The 19,545-nt window shown below is 35.0% G+C and overlaps 1 protein-coding gene across 4 annotated transcripts in view; it reads left to right on the forward strand.

Annotated features, from left to right (window-relative positions):
* The window catches only part of MAP4K5 (mitogen-activated protein kinase kinase kinase kinase 5), a 90,150-nt gene extending 72,267 nt beyond the window's left edge, over positions 1-17,883 (forward strand). For 3 of the 4 annotated variants that reach the window (XM_074327484.1, XM_019725664.2, XM_074327485.1), the window contains exons 24-32: positions 150-264; positions 632-690; positions 2,704-2,807; positions 3,192-3,369; positions 6,301-6,369; positions 8,891-8,983; positions 11,504-11,574; positions 13,818-13,873; positions 16,242-17,883. In XM_074327484.1, coding sequence (XP_074183585.1) covers positions 150-264; positions 632-690; positions 2,704-2,807; positions 3,192-3,369; positions 6,301-6,369; positions 8,891-8,983; positions 11,504-11,574; positions 13,818-13,873; positions 16,242-16,329 — 833 coding nt within the window. In that variant the 3' untranslated portion in view covers positions 16,330-17,883. Of the gene's footprint in view, positions 1-149; positions 265-631; positions 691-2,703; positions 2,808-3,191; positions 3,370-6,300; positions 6,370-8,890; positions 8,984-9,349; positions 9,388-11,503; positions 11,575-13,817; positions 13,874-16,241 lie in introns of all 4 variants that reach the window. The other variant, XM_074327486.1, reaches the window with a different exon arrangement.
* Positions 17,884-19,545: the final 1,662 nt, after the last annotated feature.

Genomic DNA, 19,545 nt, shown 5'->3' on the forward strand with positions numbered 1-19,545 from the left:
ATTTTTGTTTATGGTTTTCTGTTTTGCTTGGCTTTTTGAACATTTCTGGACTCCTCATTTTAGAAGGTAATTATGTTTTCTTTTGTTTGAAAATTGTTTTTCTCTCCTGGAAATGATTCTAATAAAAGTAAAATATTTCTCTTTTCTAGGAAAAACCTTTCAACTCTACTCTCATAATCTCATAGCTTTGTTTGAACAAGCCAAAAAACCAGGATTAGCTGCCCATATTCAAACTCATAGGTTTCCAGACCGCATTCTACCAAGGTACAAAATATTTTGATTCTGCTGGAAAAAAGAGGATTTAGTGTTTATTTTTAAAACAGCCAGTGTTCCTTGCCCACTAAAAAACTTTCTTTGTCTTAATTTTGAAAGATAGTTTATACTAAAGTGCGTGTCATCTAGAATTTGAAAGATCGATATTTCCTTAACTTGGCTCCCTGGGAGAATCACCTGTATAAGTTGTATAATACAGATTCCCAGACCCTGCATAAGTCCTATAAAATCAGATAGTTAGTCCAAGACAGTTTTTTTTTTTAAAGCTCCTACTGGTTTAGATGTACCTTATTTACAAATCACTGTTTGGTTCCCAAACACTGCAACAGAGTGCATTTATATTGTCCTATGTTTTCAGAAAGTTCGCTTTAACCACAAAGATTCCTGACACAAAAGGTTGCCACAAATGTTGCATCGGTGAGTAAATGCTTTTTCTGAAACTGGATGGTTAGAACTTTTAACTTCTTTAAAATTGTTTTATGGTATCAAATAGGAAGGAAGGTATGTTTTCAATAAGTTAAGGAGCCATTGAAGCACAAAAACGTGTAGTGGGACACGGCCTACAAGTGCTTGGAGATAGTAGTCCTAGTGCTTCCTCGGGGCACAGTGTTCCTAGAGTTGTTTAACCATCACCCCTGAGGCCATATCTCTGCTAACATACTAGCTTTCATTTATTTAACACTCACCATTTATTTAATGTTTTCGTTTATTTAACAGTTACTGCTTAGTGCTTTATGAACATTATTATTGCAGGAGCTTAGCCAACTATGAAGTTAGAGGAAACAGTCCACATAAGACCACCCTCACTTCTGATACCAATTGCAAATTTGGGGGCTTCACAAAATCACCCTCCTGTTCAAAAATTCTCTAGAAGAACTCACAGAACTCACTGAAGGTGATTCTACTCATGTTTATGGTTTATTACAGGGAAAGGATATAGATTAAAATCAACCAAGGGTAGAAGTGCATAGGGCAGAGTCCAGGAAAAGTACCAACATAGAGCTTTTGTTGTCCTCTTCCCATGGAGTAATGGACAGCATTACTTCCTGGCAGTGACATGTAATAATACAGACAGAGCATTGCCAACCAGGAAAGCTTACTTCAACCTCATTGTCTGGAGTTTTTATTAGGGATCCATCACATAGGCATGATTGATTGCCCACATGGCTGATCTCAGCATCCAGCCCCTCTGGAGGTCAACGGATACTGCATGACCCAAAGCCACTAGTTTAAATCACATTGTTGGTCTTTGTGGAATGACCAACCCCTCCCTTAGACTATCCAGTGTTGACAGCCTCCATTCAGTGACCCAAGGTCCTAGGCAAACTAAGACCATCCTATCAGGTATGACATTCCTGAGGCTTAGAGAGTATCTTGCAGAAGGAAGGACAAAGTCCAGACCTCTTTGGGAGGGAAGGTTAAATTCTGTACTGTATAATTATCTTATCTCACTTAACCCTAAAACCACCCCATGATACTTATGTCACTAGAAAGTAACAGAAACTGGGATCAGACCCAGTCTGTGACTTGAGATTCTGAGCTCCTAACTTCCTGTTTATTCTTTTTGTTTAATCAATGAGCTTACACATTGATCTTCATGCTACATGGTTCCACAGCATACTCTCTTCTAGTTGTAAGCAAATTTCCTGAGCATTTTTCTAGGGAGAATCAGATTCATATCTGTTACCAGATTCCCAATATCAATGACTCAAGAAAGGTCTAGAAGCTTACAATCTAAGATATAAACTTATAAATATATTAAGATAGAGCTTTTGCAGATAACTACTTTTACAATCATTATGGATGGGAGTCAAATTGTGAAGAAGTAAAGACCAATATGAGTTTTTGTAGATTTGAGTCAAGGAAGTTACATCTTTAGTAAGATGTAGTTATTTGCACCTTGTCTTAAGTACACAGCTGTACCCAAAATGAAATCATAGATGTCAGTTGCCTCCCAGATCTTCTTGTCTGAAGTCTCTTTTGATCAGATTTCTTCAGGTTGCATACTAGTTTAGGTGTTTTAGTGCTTAAAATACTGTTCTTGTAAAAAGTTCCTATGTTTAAGAACCTGGTAAATTAAAGATGTTTAGAAGTAATTGTATATAATTTAAAACTGAGATAAGAAAATGAAAAGGAAAGGGTAACAGACAAAAGAAAAAGACATCATCTTTCTTTACTTTCTACCCACTCATCTTACTGAACAGAAATAATAATTTTCCTTTATCGGCTAAATAATCACTTCAAATAGTTTGTCTTCCGTCAATGGAAGGCCACATTTCATTAGGTTTTATTTTCCATGTGTTAACACTGCTTTATAAAGAAAGGAGACTTAGCTTTTAGGTGATTACAGCTTTTAACTAAACTAATTATGTTTTCATATAAAAGTATTCAGCGTTTTGGGTGTGTCTGTTTTATTTTGTTTCATTCCAGTCAGAAACCCTTACACAGGACATAAATACCTCTGTGGAGCTTTACAGTCTGGAATTGTTTTACTTCAGTGGTATGAGCCAATGCAGAAATTCATGTTGATAAAGGTATATATTACTTTGTTTACATTTTTCTTCTTTAGAAAACATTAGCGTATAACTGAGGCTAAAATTTTAATACTCCGTTACAACTATCGAGGGTCAGCATGTTTATAGTTATTTGTAGGTCTTTATTTGGTTTAGGAGTTTTTTTGTTCTTAAGATTTCCTCTCTACCTTATGTTAATAAACTTCCGGAAGCATCACAACCATAAATGGCCAATTCTATAAAGCATATTTTTATAAAAAAACTCATCCTTATCATGATCATTTTAGAGGTAGTCCTTTTTCAGAATTAGATCAAGAAAATGAAAGTCTTTTTATTGACTTTATTCAACAACAGTATGATGAGAGATTGTTTCTAAATTATACTTCTGTTGTTTGTTTTTTGCAGCACTTTGATTTTCCTTTGCCAAGTCCTTTGAATGTTTTTGAAATGCTGGTAATACCAGAACAGGAATACCCTATGGTCTGTGTAGCTATTAGCAAGGGCACCGAATCAAATCAGGTAGTTCAGTTTGAGACAATCAATTTGAATTCTGCATCTTCGTGGTTTACAGAAATTGGTGCAGGTAAGTGTTTTTTACCTTATGTTAAAACATTGATGCTTTTGCATATGAAAGCAGAATGGTTTCAGCCTGTGTGGATATGTTCAAATAAAGACTCAGAGCAGTTTAGTTTCCCAAGTAAGCCCAGAGACTCATGTGCATATAGTCTGTGATCTCTATTTGCCTGAGGCAATTTGATGCAAATTATTTTACCAAGGAAAAGTTTAATGATTTCTGACATTTAAAGGTCTTAGTTATTATCAGTTAATCTTTGGACTTCCTAAATTATAGTTAAGTTTTAAAGATACTTTTCAAATTTTATGAGCTTTTCAAGCAGAGATTTACTTTTTTTTCCATGTCAGTTCCCTGCCCACCCCCACCCCCACACACACACACACACATACACACACACACACAGAATCATTGAGTTCAAGTGTGGTCCCCTTGAAGATACGGGGACATATCTCTTGGCACTTTCTGAGAGTGGTTCATTAACTTAGGATTTTGTCGGACATGTCTTAGTGAAAGTTCTGAAAAGGTTGGAAGTTTATTCTCAAACTTTAAAATTCAAACAAATCCTTTTTTAAATCTACATAATAAACGAAATGAAAGGGGTCTTCATTTTGCCAGTTTACTGTTTGTTGTGCCAGTGTATTATTTGATCATTTGTAACTAACTCCAGGTTTATGAAGCTACTATTTTTACATATGAAGTCAAGCAAGCTGTAGTTATAGCTACTTCATTACTGACCACTGTTACGTTTCTTATCACCCTGTGAAGAAGTTTGTTCTAAGTATCATAAGTTTGATGGTTCTTATTAAATATCCTTAGCTTGTTATCATTTATAGGCTAAATTACAGAACTCTTCATACAACCCAGCTATTGAAGTTAATGTAGAACCAGTAATGCTACTTTCAGAATAAGAATCAGTATCAAGTAGTGGTATTCTGAAAAATGGCTCTTGGGTACAGAGCCTGGTTTGGAGGTTGCCTATTTCTGTAGTATAAATACTCCCACCATGGTCAATTTCAGACTACCAATCTGATGTCATCTGGCTCACAAAAATCCTGAAAGTTTAACAACCCTGTACAAGCCAGTTACAGCATGCAGTGGGCGATGTCACTCTCTATATAAACCAAGTCATCATTTCCAGCAGAATAAAATAGGAATGTACTCATATTCTGTATTCTCCCACCCCCATCTGTACCCCGCATTGCTTTTTAATTGTTTAATATTTTTGGTTGAGTTAGATGCATGCCCTCCTGGTATAGTTAACAGGTGCAAATTACATTGTTTTATTATCATGAAATATAAGCAGCCCAAATAGAAATGTGTTCCTGTTACATACGTAGTTGCTGCCAAAAAGAAGGGTGATAGATCAATTTATTTAAAAAACAAAATCAATTTTAGCAGACAGCCCCAACTTTTTTTTTACTGGTTAGTATACAATAACAGTGTAGAGCAAGTCATTTCATACAATTATCTAATGTGTGCTTGCAGCCGTCTTCTGTATACTAGGAGGTTACATTGCTTGAGGCTAGACATTCAGAATCCTCTTGTGAAATTTGGGGGAGGGAGAGTTGAGGGGTTTTGTTGTTTGTTTTTTAAGGCCTGAAGCATACTGTTCTACCCATTTATAACATTTTCCAGGCCAAAATTAAGGCAGACACAAATTTACTTCCTGAGGAGAGCCAGGACTTTGCCTGAGGGTCATCATCCAAATCACCAAGCAGAGGTTGTCCTGAGGAGGCTTCTCCATTTCATAAATGATGGTTAACCCACCTCCCAGCTGTTTTTGTTGTTGAATTGAATTGGCAGTCGTTGTAACAGTTAAAATGAACTCCTATTCCAAAACTCTTAGTCTGATTTACTACTGCAGTATCCTATCTCCAAGGATGCTGTTTAGCATATCGTCAGCACTCAATACCTATTTATTTAATAAATGCAGGCACATAGATTTACTGAGAAAAACTATTTTTAGAGTGTTGCCTGATGAACCAACAGTTTATCAGTTCTGTAGATCTGAATTTTTCACTATGAGCGTTTGAAGTTTTCTAAAAACACCCCAAAATAATACATAAAACTTTATGTTTTTGTTCAGATGTGCAGTTTTTAAGGGAGAGGATTCATGGGCTTCCCAAAGAAATGTAGTTAAGAATAACTGCTCTAAATAATCTACAATCTGTTTTTAAATTCAGCTAGACCATTCAAGCAGTTAGAGTGCCTAAAATGAATTGTTTTATCAAAAATGTTTTGCGAAAATATCATCACATCTATTTGTAAATGTTAAAAGCCTGCAAATAATCAGCCCTGCAACTACTGGCCCCGCAAATATCAGCAAAGCTATGAAAGTTGCTTTCTGCAAAGATACTGTTGATAGTATTATTCTGTTACTCAATGTCCTCTTAAAAAAGGAACTCCCTTTTACACACACACACACACACACACACACACACACACCCAACACCAGGAAATTTTTTCTTTGGTCACAGTTTCATTAAACCTTTTGCATTTTCTGAATTGCTGCCTTATTTTTATCTCGGATGCTGTGATTCACCTGATCTTGTTTCCATCTTCCCATTGGCTACTGTAAAATGCAGAGCAGAATTGTATAGCATGCATCTTAGGCATTGTATAGCATGTATCTTACTTTCTTTTCCATATTTATCCTTTGCTTCATTTTATCTTTGTAACTCACCTTTCTAGAACTAGCTAAGGTATTCATTAACTGTAATATTGAGCTTAGCTCAGTTAGCCATGCATAAGATTAACATTTGTTCTCCTAAGTTGACCTACATACATTTTTTTGAAAAGATATCACAAAATGTAATTTCTATGTTAAATTTCAAAGGCTAGTTTTAAATCACAGAAAAAGTCAGAATTTGTATTCTTTTCTAAGCTCTAGTTTTTAAAGCATACTGTGTAACTGTAACCTTGTTTTTCTTTCTCCCTAAGGCAGCCAACAGTTAGATTCCATTCATGTAACACAGTTGGAGAGAGATACCGTTTTAGTGTGTTTAGATAGTAAGTACTATTTTAAAGTTTATTCTGAGTATACTACTCGATATAACATATTTTCATGGAAGTGATTCTCTTAAACCAAAATTGAAGATTTTCCCTTTTTTCACCTTAAGTTTAGGCTTGTTTTATTGATGAAAAACCTAAATTGGCTACAGATATAATAAATATTAATTGATCTGTTTGTCAGTACTATTCTCTGTGACTTTTTTCTTTGTTTGGTGTACTTGGGAACATTATACTAGAACAGTTTGCCATAACCTTGGGGTAAAATTCTTTATAAAACTGTTCTGAATACAATTCTGTGTAAAAGTATTCAGAGTGTTTTCATATCATTATAATTAATGAAAAAAAATAGAAGGTATATAGATGTGCCACTTAAGGACAGGAATATTAAATTCTGAGAAGTGCATCGTTAGGCAGTTTTGCATTGTGCAAACATCATAAAGTGCACTTACACAAACCTAGGTAGTATAGCCTACTACACAGGTAGGCCATGAGGCTACATTGCTCATAGGCTACAGGCTTGTACAGCATGTACTGCAGTAGATTAAATCAAGCACAAAAGAAAATGATACAATCAAGAGATGCTGTAAATGTGAGATATGTGAATATGCGGCTGCTGCCAGCATAACACAGTGTACTGATTTTTAATAAGTAGAAAGAGTACACTAAAGTATAATGTAGTAAATACATAAACCAGTAACATAGTCATTTATTATCAAGTATTATGCACTGTATATAATTATATGTGCTATGCTTTTATATGACTGGCAGCAAAGTAGGTTTGTTTACACCACCATCACCACAACATGTGAATAATTCATTGTACTGCAATGTTATGATGGCTACCTCTCTAGGTGACAGGAAGTTTTCAGCTCCGTTATCATCTTATGGGGCCACCATTATATATTTGGTCATCGCTGACCAAATCATCATCAGCGTGACACATAACTGCACTAATATGGTCACTTAGAATCATGAAACGTGAACTTTTGGAATCGTATCAGAATGAGATTTTAATATACAGATAGATTTGACACACTTATCTCTAGTGATACTTTTGATGCAGATGGAAATATATTTTGAAATTAAATTTATTGGAGTGACATTGGTTGATAAGAATATATAGGTTTCCAGTGTACAATTCTATAATACATCATCTATATATTGCTGATAGAACTGTGTTGTACTATAAGCAGTTGAGAAGCAGGAAAAAACTTTTAAAAACACGTATTTCAGGTTTATAAACAAAGTACTCTGGTTCTTAAAACCCACCTTATTTTTATGCAGTGAATCCTGCAAGGTGAAATTCACCTAGACTTGAAATTATATTTTAACCTTGGCAATATTTGCCATGTTTGATCCATTCCAGTATTTTTTAAATTACTGAACTTGCCCATAGGTGTTCAGGGTTATTGTAAAAATTGTTCTGCTACTGAATTTGCCTGTGTCCCCTAGTCGATTTTCCTTATAGAGTCATAAAAATCATCTAATATTATAGATAAGTAAACCAAAACCCGAAGTGTTTCATTCACCCATCATCCCTTTTTTAAGTACTTTGATTTTTTGAATACTGATAAGATTGGAGTGTTATTAGATTACTCATAAATGAATTTAATAAATTCTTTTTTGCCAAACAAGTGGAAAGTTCTATACTGATTAACCAAATAATCACATCATCAGAATTAAATTTTAATAATGTTGAACCTTTAATATTACTCTCTACTACCTTCTGAGTCATCCAAGGAAAATAAATTTGCTTAGTTTTCATTTTGTTGATTTATGTATTTTATCAAAAAAATTTTAAAACCTTTGATTAACTAAGCTCTCCGTTTCCCAGTTATTCAACGTAAATGGAAAGTTGACTTTCTTGAGTTGTTTTTTGTTGTTGTTGTTTTTACGAGCAGTGTAAAACTTCAGAAGTGAGTTACCAACTATGCAATATAAATCTGTTTTAGTAAGCAGCAATAGAGATAGGCCTGAAATCACAAATCATGTTAGACAGATTTGAAAGCAATGCAAAGAGAAGGTATCTTCCAAATCAGAGCTGAGATGGTTAAATTAGAAAACAAATAGATGAAAGGGAAATAGAGTGATGTATCCCAGAGTTGACTTATGGAGAAATTGTGACCCTCGAGAGTACTATTTGTTGCTCCTCTGTATAGTAGTACTCGGTCCTAAAGTCATGAATGACTGCAGGTAGTACTGATTATATGTTATGTCATTTGTAAGGGGGAAAAATCCATTCTTACTGCACCAAGGTAGCCACTTTTAAACTGTTCAATCTATACTATATAAAAAAGAAAATAATATACAAACAGAATTACCACTTACCAAAGGAGGCACTCTTACAGTGTATGTTAAAAAACATATTAATGATAATTTTTCACTGGGCATGTTTGAATCAAGATAAATAGTTGAGCTTTGTTAAAAATACTGTTCCATATCCATGTAAAATCTACATATCAAGTTATATTTAACAGATTTGGGTTTCCGGTCTTAACATGTTTTTTCTTTTTCTAAGAATTTGTAAAAATTGTAAATCTACAAGGAAAACTAAAATCAAGTAAGAAACTGGCCTCTGAGCTAACTTTTGATTTTCGCATTGAATCTGTAGGTAAGTCTATTTTTTTTAATAATACTAGAATACCTGTTTTTTTGTTCATTCTTTACTTAGGGTTGTCTAGACCAGCACTGTCTAATAGAAGCTTCTGTAATACAGAAATGTCTTCTTTGCTTTTAAATGTAGTAGTCATTAACCACACCTGTTAAGGACTTAAAATGTGGCTAGTGCTACATTTTAGTTTTAATTTTTTTAATTTTAATTAATTTAAATTTTAATGTAAATAGCCACATGTGGCTCGTTGCTATCATATTGGACAGTGCAGATCTAGACTGTAATAAATCTTTTATTTTTCCTGAATATTTAAAACTTGAAATCATTTTTAAAATTTCTGTTTATTGTTCCCTTTGCTGCATCAAGTGAATTATACTTCTCCCAATTCTTTCCAAACCATGAAGGTATTTGTGTGATATGATTAATGGTATTAGATATGCTGTCATTCTTTGTCGTGTAAGATTTTGCTTGGTGTGTGTTGATAATCATTTCTATGTAAATAACTACTTTCCCGCAGGACTTGGAAACTAAGATGCCATTTTAATTTGCTTCCTTGTCAATGAGTATTTTACTCGGTAATACTCATTGGTTTTATGATAGAAATTATTGTATTTTATTATTGTTTGCATCCTCATTGATTATATGTCAGTATTTTCCCCAGGGGTGATGGAACTTAGGAAAAAAATACTGTGGCTGGAAACATTGTGAACAATTTATGATAATAATTCTACTATAAGTTAAAAATAGTTAAAACAAAGTTGGCAGTTTTTATTTGGGCAATAAAAAATATATGTATTTTATAATTAAATGTATATATACTTTTAAATACGTTTCTCGTTATTTAGACAGGATTTTTATTTTTTAATATTTTAATGGTTTCTCAACTGGAGTTTTACCCTGTTGCAAAGTACATTCATCCCTCTGTGTAAATATCTTACATAAAGATAATTTATGATTGCAAAACCTAATTTATTGAAGCAGAAAACCTAAACTTTATGTAGATGCCAGGACAAAAGGAATTTTGGAACTGTTTCCTTTTATTTCTTTATGTCCTGGATATTGTATGTCAGTTTCTAAAATTTAGTATTTTCAGCAGAGAATCTGACTTAGAGACCTCTAAGTCTTCATTTTAACTGAAACACATTGGCACCTCAACTTTTTCATATGTGCCAAATATTTTAGAGAATTTTAATTGTTACACAAAAGTTTGTTCCTCCTAGGCTACCATATCTCCTTGCCAGTGAACCTTGGAATAATTACAAGTATCCTTCTGGGTAAAAAAAAGTCCCTTTAAGTCACCTTTTAAAAATAAAACTAGTAACTGAGTTTTGTATTCATCACAGTTAGTGAAACTCGTGTGATTTGTTATTGTAAAATCCTTTTAATTTTTATTGAGCTAAATTATGTTTCCAAGACATTCTTACATTAACTTTTTACAGTCACCATTCTAGTGAAAAATACAGTAAGTTTCAGTCACTTTCTCACATCACCTTTGCTGGCATAGGACATATGGCTAACTCTTCAGCTGTCAAATGGGTTCTTTCGCTCATTCTTTCTCCCTCTCTCATTGCACTTTAATGATCCCATCCTCTGATAGGAAGAGCCCAGAGGCTCCACTGCTTTCTCTAATTATGGGGCCTGCTCACTCTGTTTCTCAAATGCTAAGTGACCTCATTGGACCCAGGCCTGTGGTTGTCACCAAGCAGGACACAGAGATGGACAAGGCACAGCAAGAACAAGTTTCCCTCCAAGACCTTCAGGCCACCGCAGCGGGGGAGCATAGGAGATGGGTCGGAGGGTAGGAAGGGCTGTGCCATACCATGTGGTGGCCACACTGTGGGGTCCTGGTCACTCCTGAACCTAAAGCCATCAGGAAGGTGGGCAAGTTTGGCTCAAATCTGTGAATCCACATGTGAGCAGTGAGCAAAGGCCCAGGGTGCCCCAGAGGCCTGAGGGGCTGGGGACCGCAGCAGTGAGTGTTGTAACTGAGTACTCCTCTGAATAAGAGTGGGCTCAAAGATAGTAAATATTCAGTGTGTGGTTAAATTTTGGATTGTGAGACAGGTCGGGGGTTTTATTATGTAATTTTATAATAGGGAAAGTGTGAACATAAATAAAAGACACCTTAATAAATATTCGAATTATATAACAATATTTAAATAACCATGTTTTTATCAAAAAAACCAATTGTATATGTTTTTATTATTGTATTCACCTAAGACAAAAGATAATATATGAAAAAAATACTAATATGCTGATATCAACTCATCAGGAGTTAGCCATGTTTGAATGAATGCCTTTTGTATGTGTCTTTGACAACTTACGTGACTCTGCCTCAATAAATTATTTTAGCTTAGGCATGGCTTAGCCACAAAAATGTTGGGAACTAATGGTCTAGACAGTGGAATTTTGCACCAAGCACTAGCCTTATGTTATCATTTATTAAAAACAGTTAAGAAAAATGTATGGTGAATTACTCTGTGCTTTATTTTAGTTTCACTTCTCCCTTACCTTTTTTAGTATGCCTTCAAGACAGTGTGTTGGCTTTCTGGAAACATGGAATGCAGGGTAAAAGCTTCAAATCAGATGAGGTAAGTTTTCTCAGATTACCTCCAGTGATTCCCACAAAAGATTTTAAATGTTGAAACATTCATTTTAGACATTTTCTCTCTGGACCCACATTACCATGTTTAGTGCCTTTAGTACTATGAACTGGTAGAGCAAACTTGCCAGTATTATTCCTTCAGATGTTCAGTTTTGATTTATTGTATAATTCTCAGTGGCCACAATTAATTGTCAAACATGAGTTTATACAATTTCAGTCCTTTAATTTGTAATTTGTAAATATGGCTACTAAACTTTTCTAAATTTAATAAGGCTTTTCCATGATCTAGAAGTGTATAGCTTTTTTAAATTATTTAAAATTCTAAATTGATAAGTATTGGATCACAGGACTAAGGAAAATCTAAGAAAATTAACTCATTTAATAAATATTTACTGAGTACCAGCTACGTGCAAGACATTATTATTATAGCATTGTAAGGCATAGTGAATTATAATTATACATAATTTCAAACTTTATAACATCTGGGTTCCTGGCACTTTATAAATAAGTACTATTCATATCTCAGATTTTTACAGGCACAGAGTAGTTAAGTAACTTGCCCAGAGTTACATAGCTAGTTAGGAGGCAGAGCCTGCATTTGAAGGGTCTCCAAAAATCACTGTTAGCTGAGATAATCAGGATCCATTTCATGCAGGAGATGAGACCTGGGCTCCCACCTTGAGAGATGAGTCCTAATAGCTAAGACAGAACTAACAGACCTCTCCCTTTTGTGTGAGTACCTGTGTCATTCCTGTATAGCATGGCCTCACAAATCTGTGGACTTATTTTAAAGCTTCAAGTCTTCTATTTGAATTACCTTTAGTTTTATCTACACTCTTATTCATATATTACTGAATATTTCCACCTCTAATATAAATGAGGAATTAGAATATTTCCAAGAGAAAATAACATAAATCCTGTCTTTGAATATGTCAGTTTATCTAGTTACCAACCTCTGTCACCAGGTCCTTGGATTTAATGAAGCCTATAGGCCTACTTACTACTATAAGATTAATTGTCCTTAGATGCTACTTTGATTGTGTCGCTTCTTTGGTTAGAAATCTATAGAGATACCTGCTGCTCACGATGTCAAGTACAAGTTTTATTTCTTATTTTTAACTCATCATGCTTACTTCTTTCTTTCTGCTTATGTTCTCACACTTCAGCCTGGGCTGAGCTGTAATATTCTTAAAGTAATGTTCAGCCAAGCCAGTCCATGATGATTGGAACATTTCTGAACTTAATACTCTGAAAATTAACTCCACCTAGTATAGCATGTAATTTATTTTCTGATTCAAGTTCATTACTTCTATCTTGCCAGCTAGACTGCAAATTCGTGTTAACAGACAATTTTTATATTTATTTTATATCCACACAGTTGTAATCTGGGTTCCTCCAGAAGCTGACCTTAAGACCAGAACTCAAGTGTGGGTAGTTTATTTGGGAGTAGATCCCAGAAAACAGTGATGGAGTGAGGAATGTAAGATGGAGAGGGGCAAAAAGCCAATAAAGAGCACATTAAGAAACCGGTTCCCACTATGGGCAACCAGGGCTTAATCCCATACCGACCGCTGAGTGTAGAACACACCTCAAAATTGACTCATTTGAAGGTGGGGCATCTGGTGCATTTATAAACCAACTGCTATCCCTGTCGTTTAACAGTTGCCCCTGGGTGAGTGGAAGCTCCCAGTGCTTTGGGATAGTACCTGCCCATGGCTGAGCGCCTTCCACAGCTTTGGAGAAGACAGAGCAGAGCAACACCACAGTTAACACAGGCGGGTGTCTGGCACTGGCGCAGGGGAACGTCCAGCACAGCTCTGTGCAGTGTGATAGGAAGGGAAGAGCAGGGGCCCAGCAGTCCAGCAAACCCGTGTTCCAATCTTGGATCTACCAGTTGTGTGACCTTAAGCGAGTCACTTAACCTCTCTGAGCCTTGGTTCTTTTTCCTCCAGTGATAGGGGAATTATAATCCACATCACAAAGAGTTCTTCTAAGGAAACAAGTGATGGAGTGAGGAATGTAAGGAAAGTGCCTGACCCATAACAGATTTTCCATAAGTGTTTTATTTCTAATGGGCAGTCAAAAAATACTTCCTGACTATATTTCATTTGAGCAATTGACTATCATAAATTATCATTCTGTTTAATAATTGCTCTATCTAAATGATTTTTAAATTATTTAAATAGTATGGGGCCTAAGGTATTAACTGATCGGTATTTTCTCTCATAGGTTACCCAGGAGATTTCAGATGAAACAAGAGTTTTCCGCTTATTAGGATCAGACAGGTAAATAGTGTGATTGTTACAATCACCAAAGGAATTCGGTGGTTTTCTTCTTAATTGTACTGTCAGCCTGTGATTGTTTTTCAAAGAAAACTCTTAGAGGGTTTCTCAGCTACTTCATGAAATTTCCCTGTATCTTTATTAAGAGAGAGAATAATATTTCCATTAGTCGACGATGAAGCAATCTTTTGTCAGTGTGAGGATCGTTATTCTAGAGATAGTGATACTCAGCAGACAAAATGTGTTAATATAGGTGTTTATGCCTCTTGTACCATGACATATTTTAGCCTCTTTTGTTTTCAGTATTTCTTCCTGGTGTGTTACTGTCTATTAACTATTACATCCAACAGAATAGGCACCTCCTGACGTTTGCTTTTATATCAGAAAATATTCAACCCAATTTCTGAGGTTAATCTAAGTTAGAAGGAATTATGTGGGTCTCTGTTATCAAAATGAAAGGCAAGTTCCAAAACTGTGCCATCTTATGAAAAAATATAGTAGCTTTTATTCCCCAAAGTCTATATTGTCTACCTCTACAACTAATAAAATACCCATTCCCTCCTATTTTTCCACCAAAAGTTGTTACTGCAGGAAAACTGGCTACAGTAGTATGTGTTAGTCCTGAGGCAAGGATTGAGAACCTCTGGTCTTCAAGTTCAGTCTAATCACAAAATAATTGCTTAACTATTAGACACTTAAGGAAAAGGTGGTGGTGGAATTAGGACTCCATAAAACTTTTAAGGAGACTTTTGTAAGTAGAAAGAGATTTTTTGAAAAATGGCAACTACCTTAGTAAGTAGAAAAGGTAAGCCCATAGAGCGTGGCAACTTACTAACTTGTCCTGCAAAAAAGAAAGAAAGAATTTGAGGACCACCTGGGTAAAGACTCTAGAATGGAAGACGCTTCTCCAGGAACAGCTGATAAAAAAATTGTGGATCACCCAGTGGTCCTGGCACCAATAGCACTTTAACAAGACCTAGTATGAGAGAATTCTGCTTAATAGAGGGTAGGTATCAGAAGCCAGTTCTTTTAGTCATTTATTTCTGTCAACCCCTTCCCCCCAGAATTTCTCCTTCAACTATTCCCTTTTTCTGTCTCCATTCTCTGTCAGAATTTGCCCTAAAAAAACTGCTTTTCTCAGATCATTGCCTTGTTCTGGTTGTCTTAATTGGTTATCTCCTTGAATTTAAGATAATATCTTAACCAAAGTTTTTGTTTTCTCTTAATTTTTAAAGTGGTTTTTAAAATTGTACTTTTTTTATTAAAATTTATTGGGGTGACAGTGGTTACTAAAATTACATAGGTTTCAAGTGTACAATTCTGTAATATATCATCTATCACATTGGGTGTTCACCACCCAGAGTCAGTTCTCCTTCCATCACCATATATTTGATCCTATTTACCCTCATCTACTGCCCTCCTCCCCCCTTACCCTCTGGTAACTACTAAACTATTGTCTGTGTCTATGAGTTTTTATTTCTTTCTTTGTCACGTTCCTTTGTTGTTTTCAGTTTTATATCCCGCATATCAGTGAAATCATATGGTTCTTGACTTTTTCTGTCTGACTTATTTCACTTAGCACAATAATCTCAAGATCCATCCATTTTGTCGCAAATTGCACTATTTCATCTTTTCTTATGGCAGTATAGTATTCCATTGTGTATATATACCACATCTTCTTTATCCAATCACTATCGAAGGACACTTTGGTTGTTTCCATGTCTTGGCCACCATAAATAAAGCTGCAGTGAACATCAGAGCACATATATCTTTACAGATCAATGTTTTCAGATTTTTTGGGTAGATACTCAGGAGTGGGATTGCTGGGTCATGTGTTAATTCTATCTTAATTTTTTGAGGAACCTCCACACTGCAATACAATTATAAAATTGTATTGTTTAAATGTAGATATTTGTGTCTAAAAAAAAAAACCTAAGTATGTCAAAATATTAATAATGGTTAACTCTGGGCATTTGGATTATAGTTAATTTTATTTTCTCCTACTTTTCTGTAATGCATAATATAAAGTTTATATTACTTTACTTTCATTATGAAAGTAATAATATGCTAGTTGTAGAAAATTCATACACTAATACACCTTTCATTGGCATGTATGAGTAAGCCAATTTGTTTTTAGTTGGAATAAGATAAAAGACTGTTTTTTCAAATATTCATAAATTCATCAATTTTACTCAGTTTTGTTTTTAAGCTACGAAATGTAAAGCTGAATTTTTGACTGTGCATCTGTGATGTTTGTATAATCTTATGAGAATGTGAACAATGATATTCTTTCCTGGGTTGATGTTAGTATTTGAAGCATGCAGCCTCTGTTTTTACTCTTACACAAACCTTTTGTTTGGTTTAATTGCAGGGTTGTCGTTTTGGAAAGTAGGCCAACAGAAAATCCTACTGCACACAGCAATCTTTACATCTTGGCTGGACATGAAAATAGTTACTAAGCAACAGAAACTGATCTCACATGACAGGAAAATGAATATGCTCCACTGAAAGCAAAATATCTTAAGGAAGTTCAGTACAAACTACACTATTATTTGCTTTAACTGTTATGGGTTATATCTCTTGTATGATCTGTACTTTAAGGTAGAATTCAATATTTTCTGTAGCTGGAAACAGCTATTTTATCTCTTGCCACTGTGTGGTGGTTATGTCAAGTTTGCTTAATAAAAGCTATGAGATAAATAGTCCTATAGTTCCAGGAAACAGTCTTTTTTTAAAAAGGAAAAATAATGTTTGTAACAAGGGTGCCATGATATTTTTAGATAACAACTTACGTGATTCTCTTCAAAGAGATAAATTTAGTGGCATTTTTCTCATTTTTATACCATGTTTCATTCCTTTTTAATGAACATAATTTGATAAAGAAATTACCAGATAAGGCTTTCACTTTTACATTGGCCATTCTGTATGTTTTTGTAAAATAGAATATTTAATCTTTATTTATTAATCTCTTGCTGGAGTGGTGGTATCTAACTTTTAGCAAAGGAGGGTTGCCGAGCAGCTTAAATTTTTATATAATGTATAAAAATTTTGTTTACCTTTTAGGAGTAGTACTTTGAGGGTTTAAAGGCAGTTTGTTTGGAGGTTCAATACATACATGCAATTTTGTTTAACACAAGTATTTTATAATACAATATTATTCAGAATTGCCTTACAGGGAGCTTTGTGTTTTCAACTACAAATAATTGTAGGGTATCATACAGAAGATATTGATGATGGTTGAAATATTGTTAGAAGAGGTGTGTATGTCTAGATGTGACTACCATGCGTATGTGTTCTTGACAAGCAGTATATGTACCTGTGATTTATTATTTTTTTTTACATTAGGGATAATGCATAAGAAATTAATCTTCATATATATTATCATCCCTGATGTGGGGGGGGGAGTATTTAACTGCCCATGTTATGTATTTTATTTACACTATACCAGAGCGGAAGCTATAAAGCAACTATTCGTGTAATCTTGGGTTTTTCACATATGTAGGTATTCATTTTGAATAGGTTTAAGAAAAATACATTTTAATGAAATTGAATTCCTGATGGGGTAGCATAAATAAGTATTATGAAAACCAGTGTTTTAAAAATAAGAAAGAATAAGGCCATTTTGAGTTTGCTTCTCTTTTGCTATTGTTAGTATTCACAATTAAAGTGTCACATCGGTACCTGTTGTCTTAATGCCTCTATTGAGAGCAGTTAACATTGAGATGATGAACAAGGTGGTTAGCAATAGCAAACTAGATTTATTTTGAGCAGTTACTTGGGAAGAAAACAGTATAACTATCTCATTTGGTCTTTAACAATTCTGTAAAATAGGTATTATCATATTTCTATTTTTCAGATGAGGAAATAAAGGGTTAGCAAGATTAAGAGACCCAATTCACACAGCAAGTTAGTGGTTGAGCCAGACCATGAGTCTTGTGACTCTGTTATTTTCACTATGCAATATGCAAACAATAAAATGTAATGCAAATAAAGTATTGTCCTTTAAAAACATACATAGCATTTCAGTACGTGTGTGGCTCTTTATTTGGGGCATGTTCAGTGGGGCCTCTGGCTGGAGGGTGCTGGATATAATAGATAGCAGTGGACCATACTCAAAAACAGGAAATATTTACTTACTGGATACAAAACCCAGTGTCCTCTTCCTCTCGTGAATCCTGGCAATCAGATAGTCCCATCCTAATACTGTTGGAAGTCTTCTCTATGCAGTCTGGCCAGTGCAAGTGCAAAGACCTAAATAGACCCTGGCATCACAGGTGTCCTAGCCAAACTGCCCAGCTAGATAATTCTACAGTGAAAGTCATAGTTGACAAGCCTGCCACCACCTACATCCTGAGGTCGCAGTTAGTCTTTTAGTCCTATGCTATTACACATGATTAAGCAACTGAGAGTTATAAAATATCTGAGGAAAGCCTCTAATATGAAAGAGAAAATACAGTTGGGAATGAAAAGCACTTAGAGGAAACAGATTTTGTAATATCAAGAAAATGTTGAGAAGAAAATACCTTCAGAAAAATGTTGCAACTATGAATCAAGAGTAGGATACTGAAAACGGGAACTTTCAAAAAACAAAGAGCTCTTAGAAAATATGATAGCATATGTAAATAATTCAACAGAAGGTTTAGAATATAAAGTTGAAGAAATTTCTCAGAAAATCAAATGAAAAGAAATGGAAATATTGGAGGAAAAAAAGTTAAGAAAATTATAACAGCCCAGGAGGCCCAATATCCAATCGCCCAGAGATCCAAAAAGAACAGAAGAAATCAGTAGAGTATTTGAAGAAATTTTTCCAGTACTGAAGAACTTCAGATTCTCGATCAAAAGAACACAGTGGATGAAAAAAAAACAAAAACACAGCTACACCAAACACATCATTATGAAATGTCAGGGAGACTAAGGTCAAAGAGAAGGTCTGCTATGTTTCTGTGTTTCCAGAGAAAAGGGGCAAGTCAGATACCAAAGAAGAATCAGAATAGCTTCAAATTTCAACAGAAGCAGCGCCTTCAAAATGAAAGGAATTTCCAACCTAAAATTGTGGATCCAAGTAAACTATTAATCAAACCTAAGAGTAAAATGAAAACGTTTTCAGTTATACAAGCTCTTGAAACCTTTACCTCCTGTAGAGCCTTTCTCAAGAACCTACTAGAGGATGTGCTTCATAAAAATAAGCCGAGCAAAATGGCATAAGCCAAGCAAAATGAAGACAAGATACAGAAAATGGGATTCAATACAGGAGATAGATGAAGGAAACCCCTGGTGATGGCAATGGGGCATCGAAGGAGAACACTACAGCAGGCATAGAAAATACATTGAAGCATATCAGAAGCTTCTGGAGATACTTTCAGAAAGATTAATAAACAACTGATGCATCTCAGTATCTTAAGAGTTAGACAACCAGCAGAGTGGGAGATTCCTCCTAAAACAGCCTGAGAAAAGAACATGGGTAAGTTCATTTTAGAGACCCCAGAAAATTGGAGTCAGGGACTTATGAAACTGAGGAGGAGAAGGGGGAAAGGATGCATTATTGAGGTCAGTGCTGTGAGGACAATGGCAACTTGATGCCACCACGGTCTTCTGAGAAGCTGTGTGAGAGCTCCCACAATTGTCTCTCAAAAGGCGAGTGGTTGGAGCATTTATGTACAGACTTTCAGTCCTCA

The sequence above is a fragment of the Rhinolophus sinicus genome, linkage group LG03, assembly GCF_036562045.2.
Source record: "Rhinolophus sinicus isolate RSC01 linkage group LG03, ASM3656204v1, whole genome shotgun sequence".
NCBI classification, from domain to species: Eukaryota; Metazoa; Chordata; class Mammalia; order Chiroptera; family Rhinolophidae; genus Rhinolophus; species Rhinolophus sinicus.